The sequence below is a fragment of the Anarhichas minor genome, unplaced genomic scaffold (assembly GCF_050575085.1).
Source record: "Anarhichas minor isolate MPS153535 unplaced genomic scaffold, ASM5057508v1 ptg000136l, whole genome shotgun sequence".
Lineage (NCBI taxonomy): Eukaryota > Metazoa > Chordata > Actinopteri > Perciformes > Anarhichadidae > Anarhichas > Anarhichas minor.
The window spans coordinates 845,884-858,484 of record NW_027466582.1 but is presented as its reverse complement, the minus strand read 5'-3'; the positions used below and the strand labels follow the sequence as shown (position 1 = coordinate 858,484).

The following is a 12,601-nucleotide window of genomic DNA, read 5'->3' as shown; positions in this document are numbered from 1 at the left end:
TGTTTTGATAAGGGGTCCAAATCATGCAATAACTAACATCCTGTTGTTTTCTGACTACCGTTATGCACTTGTCCCTTTCATCTCACACAGTACCTTTGCCTCCCTTCAAAGCCAACCAATCGAGTCTCTGAAATGTCAATGGTAATTATGCTAATATGGTTCATAAGCATAAATAATGCTTTAATCTACCTGCACAGCTTTTCATATGACACAAAGGTAGATGGAAATATGGGTATGTGGAATAAACAACAACATGATCAAAAGACTCTTTAGAGATGACGAACCTGTTCAGGTGATGCACCATCTGATGGTCCGTTGGGATTTGGAGTTGGTGGTGGAGTGCGTGGAGGGCGGGGCGATCGCACGTCTGCGTCTCGCTCAGCTTCCGAGCCAGATCGAAGCATTGGTTCCTCAGACACTCCAGGCTGCTGAGACACACCTCCTCCTCGCTCTCCTCCGCCCTCACCCTCACCCCGATGCCGGGCCGCCCGTTGGCTTGGCCGACGTGGTCCATCATGACGCCTTCCGGGTAGCCGTCCTCGGGCAGCATGACACCGTGTCCCTGCGCCAGGAGCTTCAGGGAATCCACCGTCTCCCTGACCACATCGCTGTCCAGGTCCACGCTCAGCTCGCCCTTCCGGTCGCCGTGATTGCTGCCGTCGTACTCCTCGTCGTCCTCGTCTTCCCCGGCGCTGTTGGAAGAGTTGCTGTTCATCTCGGACTCGGTCGTGGCCTGGTAGGCGGCGTCTTCTGCGATCTTCCCCAGGTTGAGCAGCGACTTGGCGACCAGCTCGTCGTAGTTCTCGTAATCCTCTCCGGTGCCGTTGCCGGCGCTGATGGTGCAGCTGTGGTTGTTGTTGTTGTCCTTCTGAAGCGGAAGGAGCTTTGATTGTCCGCCGGGTTTGTAGTGGTTCTCTACTGTCAGGAAAAGGAAGAAAGAAACCTCTCAGACATCCTGATACAAAAACCCATCTCACGTCACGGCTAGTTTCGCCCAGTATCTCGCACCATAAACTACATAAACAGGAGGTAATTGGTCAAAAATAAAAGAGGAAATGGATTCATTTTGTAGATAATATAACTATCTGTTCAGTTACAGCATAATAATCCTGCAGATGAAAAGGAAAGGAAGCTTTTACATCCTCTAATAAACTCAGCAATGCTGATGAACCCAGTTTCTTCTCATATACTCCTGAATACATTAGCAGCATCCCTCCCAATTATGATCCACTGTTTACTCACATAAAACACACAACCCAGAGCTGTGCTGAGCAGCGCCGCTCTCCCTGCTAAGCCTCGCTGTTGATTTTGGGGACAGAGACGGCGAATGAGAGCAGGGAAATTGAAAAGGGAGGCGTGTGAGGTGCTCCGATTCGGGAGCCATAAATATTCTCAGGAGGAGAAGCCGAGGCAGAGCGCATGTGACACGTCCGCCGAGACGAGGAGGCAAACGGGGACGGGAGGGGAGGGGAGAGGAGGGGAGGGTGGGAGTTAATAACTCAGCAGAGCTCCTCTCTCGATTATTCGTGAAGCGCTGTCAGAAGCGATTGAGGACAAGGGGGGTGTTGTGGAGGGGGTGTGGGGTGTGGGGGGGTCGAGGGAAACGTGGTGAGAAGGAGAGCGCGGAGCATCTGGTCGACCACAGATTCGGCTCAGCACTCTCATCACTGTCTCCTCTCCCACTGCAGATCAAGAATACAATGCAAACCCAGACTGGACTCCGGTTTGACCCGGAGCAACGAGCACGGTCCCGGGTTCATCGATGTTCGATTAAGTTTTAGCTTTGTGATTTCCATGTGGCCTCAAACATGATGGGACTCTTGCAGATCGAGATGCAGTTGTCCCGAGATAATTGGCTTTGAACACACAAGACTCAGAAAATGTCCTCCCAAAAAAGAAACTGCTCAAAAACTTGACCTATGACCTTACGTTTCCTAAAGTGATCTCTGGTGGCTGTGAATAACGACTGTAATGCTACGCATGTATCGTGGACTACAGTTAGGATGCAGACACCCTGGACAGTTTGCCAGTATATCCAACACAGTCTCACGGCAGTTCGTGAAATAGTCAGGAAATGCAATCTATTATCATTTATTTCTGTAAGACTTTACATTAAAAACAAAAGTTTGGTTTAGGCAACAAAACCACTTCGTCAGGCTATAAGAAAACATCACGGTTGGCTTTAAAATAACTACTTAAATTTAGGTTGAGGCAACAAAACCACTGCCATAAAATCCTAACACGGTGTCGAACACAAGTCTTGTGGTTGTGGTGTACTTACTGTATGCACAAGGGAGTCACCGGACACGAGGAAATCATGTAATCCAGCATTTAACCAGTTAAATACGGGGTGGGGGCTTTTATTGTGAAGCAGTCACAGGAAATTAGGTATATTTAGTTTAGCGCTGACCATAGTTTGTTTTACTTCTGAATGGATACAATCAAACAACCTTGGTTGAGATGGTGGTTTGGGTCAAAAGATGTTTTAAACCCATTTGAGGACAAACTACCAGAGAAAAACATTTCAAAATGCAGAAATCAGGAATCAGGAAACTCACCATGCTGACGATGCTGCTCCTCCTCGTCTTCCTCCTCGTCTTCCTCTCCCTCATCCTCCTGCTCCTCCTCATCATCACCATCCTCCACTTCTTCCTCCTCCTCATACATTCCCTCCTCCTCCTCTTCTTCCTCCTCCTCCTCGTCCTCCGCCCGCTCTCCTCCCATTGTCGTATTCGCTCTCCCCACCTCTACCTCCTCCTCGTCATCCTCCTCCTCTTCCTCCTCCCCTTGCTCCTCGTTGTCCTCCGAGAATTCATCCTCCACGTCTCCGTCTTCATCTCCTTCTCTCTCCACCTCCTCTTCCTCCTCGTCCTCCTCCACTACCTCCCCCTGCTCCTTCCCTGCGCCCTTCACCCCAATGGCTTCATTCTCGTAGCTGGTGTAGGCGCCGGCGTCCTCCTCCTCCTCACCTGTGCAGGAGGGGAGGAAAGGCCTCCTCTTGGCAGCCGGCTCCAGTGGTTGTTTTTCCAGAGCCTTCCTCTTCTTGGCCAGCGGGCAGCCGTAGACGCTGAGGAGAGACAGAGGGCACAAACACGATCAGTAGCCATCTTTGTTCTCTTACTAACTATTTGATCTTCGCGGCCCCAAAGCTTTTCTTCCTGCTGCCAACAGGAGACGATTCTCAGGTCAATAAGTCTGCACACTGAGCCACATACAGGCCAGAGTGGGCTCACGTTGGATCCTTCAGAGCCAGAACAAAGACCAGTGTGCCTAAACTAGCCAACTTGGTTGGCTCGCTTGATCATCTGCTATTAATATTAATATATTTATTCATATCAGAACATAAATTGTCTTCCTCTGATCATTAATTTCTACTATATACACCATGTGCAACACCAAATTTGCAGTGCACTATTTTGGGAGTTCGTACAAAAGGAAACTACTTCACAAAAAGCTCCCAAAATATGAGTCCCAATAGGGATATTACAGCGGACCCCGTGTTCAGTTGCAGCTGCAGGAGGTAATTGCAATCATTTTATGTTAATTATTTACTACAAAATGTTAGCTGAGACATTAGCCAATCAATTAGCCAGAGATTTCTACAGTGTTTAAATCAGGCGGCAACCTCCGGTTCTGTCGAGTGAAGCCGGTGCTGAAGTGTCTTAAAATCTGCATTCTCTCTAGTGTCCACCAGGGGGCGACTCCTCTGGTTGTATAGAAGTCTATGAGAAAATGACTCTACTTCTCTCTTGATTTATTACCTCAGTAAACATTGTAAACATGAGTTTATGGTCTCAATCTCTAGTTTCAAGTCTTCTTCAATACAGCATGATGTTCATTTAGTAAATTATGCTCCATTTAGTGTCAGGCCGCATTCCAAATATGGTAACTTCCGTTTATTGGTTGTAAAAAAAAAAACACGATGACGGTTGTAATCCAAGATGGTGACGGCGAAATGGCCGAACTCGAGGCTTCATAACAGCAGTCCACAAACCAATGGGTGATGTCACGACGACTACGTCCACTTCTTATATACAGTCTATGGTTTTAACAAATAAAGTATAAGTAGTTTCGTAGTAGTCTTTTGCACCATGATGCAGTTTTGTAGTGAAGAGCCCCAAAACCAAGACCAAGCCATGATCAAGACCGAAGACCAAGACTTTGAGGGGTTAAGTGTCGATGAGAAATGTCTCGATAAAACAATCAAAACGCTTTAGAGGTGAATTTTAAGTTTGGGAATTTTCCTTTTTTTCAGTAATGATGTTAACACATAAATCAGACAATGCGCTGGGAACTGAGGGATATTCCCACAGTTGTGCTCTTTACTGGTCATGAGATAAAATCCAAAGTTTTCTTTGTCTGAGACGAGACCGAGTAAAAATAATGTTGATTTTGTGATTTCAACACTTATTTATGACCTCTAAATAAGGCTCGTTACTGTCAAGATCAAAAACTATAAAAACATAACAATTTTATGACTTTGATGTTTCTATTAGCTTCAAACAGCAAGTATCAGCCACCCACACGGAGCCCTTAACGAATACATGGGACTTGAATTTTAACTTGTGTTTTACTACGTAGGGAACTGATCAAAGTTGTCACAAACTTGAATAAATCAAATGTCATTCTGTAGTGATGTTTTCTAGATCAAAGGAAAATGCCTTTCTGCGTATACATTGTCAAAAAACAGGCCGGAGTCTGATGTCGTAGTGTATTGTTATAATCAGGAGGGTCGTCAGAAGGAAGGACCAGGACTCCCTCTGATGTGGACCATGTGTTAAGACACTGCAGTGGATTCCGTCTCGTCGTCGCTGAGGAGAATCAGCCTCAAAAAAAAGAAAAACCCCAAAGCTTATTCAACCAGGGCCTCAATTACGCAAATCCCATAATAGTCATTAACTGTTGGGAAAATTCTGCTTTAATTGCTCTAAAACAGCAAGCACAATTATACACGGCTTTAATGTGGATTTTAGGAAATCAATTAGTCTATTTCCATATGAAAGAGCTTATTTTGTGTTTGGAGGGCAAGTTGGAGGAGGTGACGCTGCTTTTCTGACTGAAACCGCTGTGTTCGTCTCACGGAATTAAAAAAAACATTTAAACGTTTTACAATTACTTTTTTCTTTTACTGTCAATCTTTCCGTTAACGTCATCCTGCTACTGAACTGCTGCCATATGGATTATCAAATGCTAATGTTTAGCAGGTATAATGGTGACTATGTTCACCATCTTCCTTAAATAACTAGCCTTACAAAGATCTTAGTCAAGATCTTAGTCACCTGACACAAAAAAAATAAAAGCTCAGACTCAAACATCATGCCAAGTTTATAAATGCTATGCTTGACGTTTTTTTTTTCTACAGCCAAATAAAAAGAGAAGATATATCCAATAAACAGTCTAAATACCTGTTGCCATAATTACAGAACTTACAGTGCAACATATAGTCGAGTATCATCTTTGTATTTGCAGAACAGGATGCTGTGCTTCCAAAGAATTTGACGTCAGTGGCTGTAAATAACCGAGGGCCTCGGATTGAGCCCTGTGGAACACCACATGACTGACTAGCTATTGGAGTGTCACTTTAGTGAGACAATCAGTGAAATGAGTGAGACAATCAAGGTAATGTATATTCATTTAAGGAGAGAAATGTCTGAGTTTGTGGACTTGTGCCTGTTATACCCCTCTTTGTATTCTTTGATGGGATTATTTTTCAGTTTAAAAAAAGAGAGGACAATGAACACGTCTTTTGAATGTTTTGAGGTGTTGTAACATCCGTTGTTTTATTCAGTTGTCACGTCAATAAATATTAATTAAAAAGGAAATAAAAGGAGGAAAATATATGAATTGTCATCATAATAATAAGAAAATAGTGGATATGAGAATACCATCGCTTCAGGAAAAGACTTCATCAATTATAACTTTTCGTCTCATTCACTTGTTTCCTTATACGACCTGAATATCGATGTTTCCGTTTCGTCATGAAAAAAATCAATTGCATTAATGTGTTCACTATTTGGTAACACTTGATATGTCAGATATGCAGATAAATAATTAGGAATCGACAGAAGAAACTGTGGTTGCATCATTTTCATTCACCATATAACACTGCATCGTATATCCCTGCGAGAGAACACACACACATCTCCTCAAATGAACCCTCCATCTTTTACCTTATAGGTTGTCTGCTCGCCTGTGTGTGTGTGTGTGTGTGTGTGTGTGTGTGTGTGTGTGTGTGTGTGTGTGACCTCAGCCACCTTGCTGTCTCCCGCCAATTAAAATTCTGGTGGTAATTAAAGCAGATCAGAAACGAGGGAATGCTGCAGACAAGGGCGAGAGACTATGCATGGTAATTATGTGGAGGGAGAGAGCGAGAGGGGGAGGGGGGGGGGAGTCAACCATCACATTTTCTCTTCTTTCTAGACTGATCCTCTGCAGTCGGATACGGTGCACCGACACTTATTACATAGAGTGTGTAATCGATCGATAACTTATTGGTTTTGGTATGAAGACCTCGGCTCAAATATGAGCTAAATATCCTTTTGTTTGAGACGATGCATCATATTTGAGGAACCCTGATGTTCGTTTTGAATATCCAGCTTCTGCAGAAAATGTTGCATTATGGGTGGTTTGCAGACTTCATGTTGTTAGGCTCGTGACGTCCGTTTATAGTGTTTCTTTTAGACTTAGTTGAAGCTAAAAGTGCTTCGTTAGCCCAATTTAACCTACGACGCCTGGAGCTCCACTACTGTCTCTACAAGGACACCTGTCGTCCGTTTCTGTGTATATGAGGACACCTGCAGTCCATTGTTTCCTCTACAGGGCTGTCCATAGTCAATAATTGTCTCTATGAGGACACCTAGAGTACATTATTGTCTTTACGTGGACACCTGGAGTTCATTTTTGTCTCCATGTAGACACCTGGAGTCCATTATTGTCTCTATAAGGACACCTGCAGTCCATTATTGTCTCTACATGGACACCTGGAGTCTATTAGTGTCTTTACTCAGACACCTGGAGTCTATTATTGTCTCTACATGGACACCTGGAGTTCTTTTTAGTCTGTATGTAAAGTCTACAGGGACACCTGCAGTCCATCATTGTCTCTACAAGGACACCTGGAGTCCATTTGTGCCTCTATGTGGACACCTGGATGTCATTATTGTCTCTACATAGACACCTGAAGTGCATTAATGTCTCTACTTGGACACCTAAATTTCAATATTGTCTCCTACATTGTCATCTCACCGATGCTACGAGGAGAGTCTGTGTTTGAATCCACTTTGATGTCGTAAAGGGTGAAGCATCAGTGCTGTTGCTATGGCTACCTGACAGTTTAATATACCTCGAGCTCTTATTTAGACCAGAACTGAGCTGGAGGCCGATACCTGTCGGCCAATCAGAGGAACAGGGGGTTTCTTTTCTGCGACGGTCTAATCGTGGTCGACCGCTGAAACATAGATTTAATTTATCCCTTTTCTAGCAAACTACTCAGTTCTTCATTGATGAAAAGGGGAAATTTAAATCATTAACTCAGAATGGCAGAAGAATATTCAAATATCATCACGTTTAAAAAATAAAAACAAAAACGTGGCGTCAAATGAAGAGAGCGAGGCGACAGAAACATCAGCTGCAGTGTGATAATTAAACCGAGGTATGTGTGGTTAGGTGTGTATATAGAAGAGATTGGGCGGTGGCGGTGAGACGGGGAGAGGGGAGGGGTAATGTTCAGATCCTATACTAGCGGTTGCCATGGGAGACAGGCTGCATCCCTCCTGGTCCTCATACTGCAGCATCCGCACGGTGCTGTCGCCATGGTGACATCCTCCAGAGAGAGGGGGGGGGGGGGGGATGAAAGAGTGAGAGAGGAGAGAGAGAGACAAAGAAAGGTAGGGGAGGAAGAAAGAAACAATGACTTTGAACCCCCCCCTCCCCTCCCTCAACTCATTCAGTACAATGCACAGCACGAACCGTGTCTCTGCTTCAAGAAGTTATGGATCCCAGCAGGGCGATGTGGAGAAATGCGGCGATTTGGTCTCAAACCAGAAGATGTTGGTCTTAGGAATGAGGTCAGGTTTAATAAGGATAATAAGCAGCTTTATTCTGCTATTTCTCTTATTGTCAGCATATTCCACGAACGGATCCGACAAACTCCGAACGTCTTTGCGTGGGATTCAAACTGCATGTGTGAGTGATTCCATACGCCGTGTTCTGATTCCACACGACATACTCAACCGTTTCAAAAATCGACCAGGAGTTACGTCTCAACAACTGCGAGTTTATATCATCAATATTCATGTTGTGTTTTTGGTTTTGGTTGGTTTGTTTGTCTGTTTGGAAGGATTATGGGGAAGTACTGGCTCGGTTTTCGTGAAACTCGGTGGAAGGGTGCAGCGCGGGCCGAGGAATCCGGATCCGAATCACTGGGCGGATTAACAAATTATTATAAGATTCAGCGGAAGTCTGTGCTCTCTGAGTGCCCTTCTCGTTCCAAATGGTATCTTTCATTTGAGTCTTTTCTCCTCAGCTTTAAGGAGCATTTTAGCATCTTTCTGATTATTTTTAATCATACTTTTTTGGTCCCACAACTTAATTGTTTCTGTTCTGTTTCGTAAGCGACATCTCCCTTTTTCTAAGCCTCCGATAAAGATGTTTACCAGCAAACAGCAGACAGACTTAAAGACTACTGGTGAAGAAAGTGGAGCATTTAGCAGCTAAAGAGGCAGATATTTTCCTTAAGAGGTGGTGGAGACCAAAACCAGAGCTAAATTAAGAAGTTGATATTGGACTTACATTGCATTCAGAAACTAGTCAGACCCCTTCTCTTTTCCCAACTATTGTTTCGCTATAAAATACCCCACACTGAATACCCCATAATGACGAAGCGAAAACTAGCTTTGGGCATTCAGACCCGCCGCTGTGTCACTTGAAATGCTGCTCAGGTGCTGCCCATTTCTCTGCATCATCTTTGAGATGTTTCTACAGCTTGATTGGAGTCCACCTGTGGTAGATTTAATTGATTGGACATGATTTGGACGGACACACACCTGTCTATAAAAGGTCGCACAGCTGAAGAGGAATGAGGTGGAAGGAGCTGCCTGCAGAGCTCAGAGACCAGATTGAGTTGAAAAAAAACATTTCTGCTGCATTGAATTTCCCCCAAAAGCACAGTAGTCTCTGTAACTCTCACACTTACGTGGAAGAAGTGGGGCTTTTGTCAGTCATGGGGTGTTGACTGTAGATTAAGGAGCGAAACATTGGAACTCATTTAAAAGCCTCTCGTACGAATAGATGGTTGTTAAATTGGCTACGAGTGATTCAGGAGAACTCGCTGCATTCACCAATTCTTCTTGTATTTTGAGTTTTCTCTCTGTGGTCTAGTCATGTGACATTAAGCTGTGTTCTAAGCCTACGTTTTCATTACTTAGAAGCAATGTTGAGTTGGACAACAATAGATAAATTATATTTTATAATTATGTTGACGTTATACTGTTTGAAATATAGGCTAATGTGGAATAATTTCTTCTTTTATTTCAGTGACGGTCGACCCTTAGGTGAAGCAACATTAACTGCACAATGCGCTGGCTCTAACAGGCCTATTCATTCTGGCTCCTAATGTTAATTTACAATTCTCAAACGCACAAGTGGCATCCATCATGTTCATGCAAAGTTTGCAAAGAAACAAAACAATAAAACACCATATTTCACCTTCTTTTTCTAAACCTAATTTAAGTATTTCGTGACCTTTTCCTAAACCTAAGTAAGTTCCTGTGAAGATGGAAGTTTATTCTGAAAAGATTGACACGTGTTCCTGGACTTGAGTAGTAACTTTTTTTGGTAAGATATCACCCGAACCATTACATGAAGATGCAGTGATCTACATCCTGTCTCTCTGATTAGTCTGAACTGCATTACGCTGAGATGAAACTCATATCCGTCTCCTCATCTGACGCTGGGGGAAGACGCTTATGTCAAATAAAGCAAGTTAGATGTGGTTCATTAATGTTTGGAGGAAACTTCCCGACCTGCTATAGAAAGCAAAAACAAGGACTTGAATGATGGTGCAGATGTGTTCTCCCTCTCTGCTGCGTCTTTGTAGAATCAGACGTGTGTGTGTCGTAAGCTCCTGTGATCAGCTGATGATTAACTGATTAAGTGATTCAGCCATCGTTTCCCCCGGAGAGGAAGACATCAGACGACCTACTTCTCTCTCTCTCTCTTTCCTCCTCCGTCTGGCTCTATGTGTCTCTACCTCTCTGTCTTTCCTTCTCTGTCACTTCAGTAATTTGTCGGCACGACTATTTACGAGAGACGATGAAAGGAAAAACAGTCCCGCGGTGAGATTGTTACCGCTTGTTTCCACTGTCGAGAGAGAACTTTTTGATCCTGCAGCTTTTCAAGCCAACGTGGATGAAAAGTCCTCAAAGTGTTCAGAAAAAAAACATGGAAATTTTGAATGTCTTCAATTCTGTGACAACTGGGCAACTCCGTCTGCTGATGAAGATCATGAGATGATCAAAACAGTTTTTTACAAAAGGTGTCATTTCATAAAGCAACTCACAAATAATACAGACGATGTTTCTTTCTTTCCTCTTTTCTTTTTTTTAGAAGAAGTGTTATTTTGGTGAATATCAGAGCTCTTATTTTACAGTTTGACTATTTTCCTGAGAGTCTCTGTGCCCTTTGCAGCACCATCAGTCTGCTCTGCCAGCGATTCGCCATCCTGCCCTTCTCATTATCTCTCTTGTTACCTCAGGCGTCAAACCACCGCTGTCCTGAGCCGTGCAACCTCTACATGCCAGCCTCCCACACACACACACACACACACGCACAGCCTCTACAGTGAAAAACAATACCGTAGAGATGCTCCCAAATAACCTCAAAAACATCTCAACGAGTGCTTTGATTTCATAATGGATGTGTAAATCTGATCGTTTCACCTAAACTAAGCCCACCCAAATGAAAGACAATACTTCCACAGCCTCATATTCAGCCTTCAACATGATACTTTCTGTGAAAGCTTCTGTGGTCTTCTTCACTGCAGCTACAGTGCACCTGCTTTGATGTATATTTCACCTGTGTGATGTTTCAACCAGGATTTGTGCAGGAACAAATAAATCACATCCTATTCTAAGACAAATTAGATAATATTAAGAGTTGATGATCTTCAGAAAAACTACGATTTCAGCACCGGACACGAGCTGAAATTACTCGTTCAGGCCTCCACTATATTTTGCAGCGGCCCCCTATACGTTTGTTGGTAATTCAGCATTTCCAAAGTAATTCACCATCCAGCAGTGCGACCCCTCTGGGCTGCAGGACGGACGGCCATCGGTCGCCGTCACAGCTCCAGACTCTGTCTGATTGGTTTTCCTATCGGCGGCCCCGTGACAGAGCGCTGGATTTACCGAGCTGGAGGCTGCGAACCTGCAAACGCTGCCAATCCAGGTGGTTTGGAAAGCGTAACTCGAGCTCGTTTATTGTACAGATTCGGTTTCTGAGCTGCTGAGTGAGACGTTTGAAGCCCGCAGTCAACCAACCACCCCCCCCCTGAATAGTTCTTATTTCACAAGAAAATTCTGTACAATTTTCTGATTATTTAAAAAAAGAAAATTCCCATTTACCTTCTGTTCATTGGAATGTTCTGCTATATTTTCTGTCAATTGCATCTCCTCACATTCAGACAACAATAGTGAACACAACTGAATGATATGGAAATATTGTACATGTTTGTTTTTCTATTAAATCTCACTGAAGGATGCAGAAATATTAGAAATGAAAGGAACTGCATCACAACACGCAACACCAATGCAGCGAGGTGCAACTGGTCAATATTGGCGTTGAATTCTTTAAAAGGAAATTTTGGGGAAAGAAAATATATTCCCAAGTCCCCGTTACAGACCGTTGTTCTATGAGTCTTTTGAATTATAAGTTCTGAGAAATGGGAAACTCTGAATCACTGAAACCAAAAACTTGAAAGAATCGGATGTTCTTGTCCAGAAAAATGTATACTTTTAGAACAGTCTATCAGATCTCGTTTTCAGGGTTAAGTTTAATTAAGACAACCTGGGACCTGAGCCACGCTTCTCGAATTCATATAAACACAATCGTATTAGAAGACAAACATTGACCAAGCAGCATCAGAGAAAGTACAAGATGCCGCGGGGTTCGTACCTGCGGTGTCTGGCGTACTTCCCGCTGACGTGACCGCTGCCATCGCAGCCTGGAGTGGGACAGCTGAGGAGGAAACAGAAGCGTTGGTCAGGAGGTAGTGAGTGATTGTTTGGAACAAACAGAACTGATGGTGGAGAAGTGGATTATATTACAGGTGTGATATTTCCACAAACAGTTTCTTTGGGTCTCCTGATCTCCACAAATGCTGCATTTCTACTTTTCCGCACGTGATGGTTCAGCCCAACATCGTGGCAGGTCGTGAAAACAGTCACAAAATTCTGAATCTATCGGTTTGTGGGCATTAAAGATGTCCAACAAAGACAGGACGTTAAGCCACGAGGCCGGCGTTCGACACCGCGTTGTGGTTTTCTCGGCGAGGCTTGTCGCCTATACTGTACTTAACTTTTTGTTTTTGTAAGTTAACATCGGC

At 43.7% G+C, this 12,601-nt stretch overlaps 1 protein-coding gene across 1 annotated transcript in view; it reads right to left on the bottom strand.

Annotated features, from left to right (window-relative positions):
- The window catches only part of myt1la (myelin transcription factor 1-like, a), a 49,237-nt gene that overhangs the window by 30,645 nt on the left and 5,991 nt on the right, over window positions 1-12,601 (bottom strand). The window contains exons 3-8 of the mRNA XM_076084196.1: window positions 12,172-12,234; window positions 2,970-3,067; window positions 2,752-2,900; window positions 2,559-2,703; window positions 1,976-1,992; window positions 302-883 (exon numbers count right to left, since the gene is read on the bottom strand). Of these exons, the coding sequence (XP_075940311.1) occupies window positions 302-883; window positions 1,976-1,992; window positions 2,559-2,703; window positions 2,752-2,900; window positions 2,970-3,067; window positions 12,172-12,234 (1,054 nt within the window). The remainder of the gene's footprint in view (window positions 1-301; window positions 884-1,975; window positions 1,993-2,558; window positions 2,704-2,751; window positions 2,901-2,969; window positions 3,068-12,171; window positions 12,235-12,601) is intronic.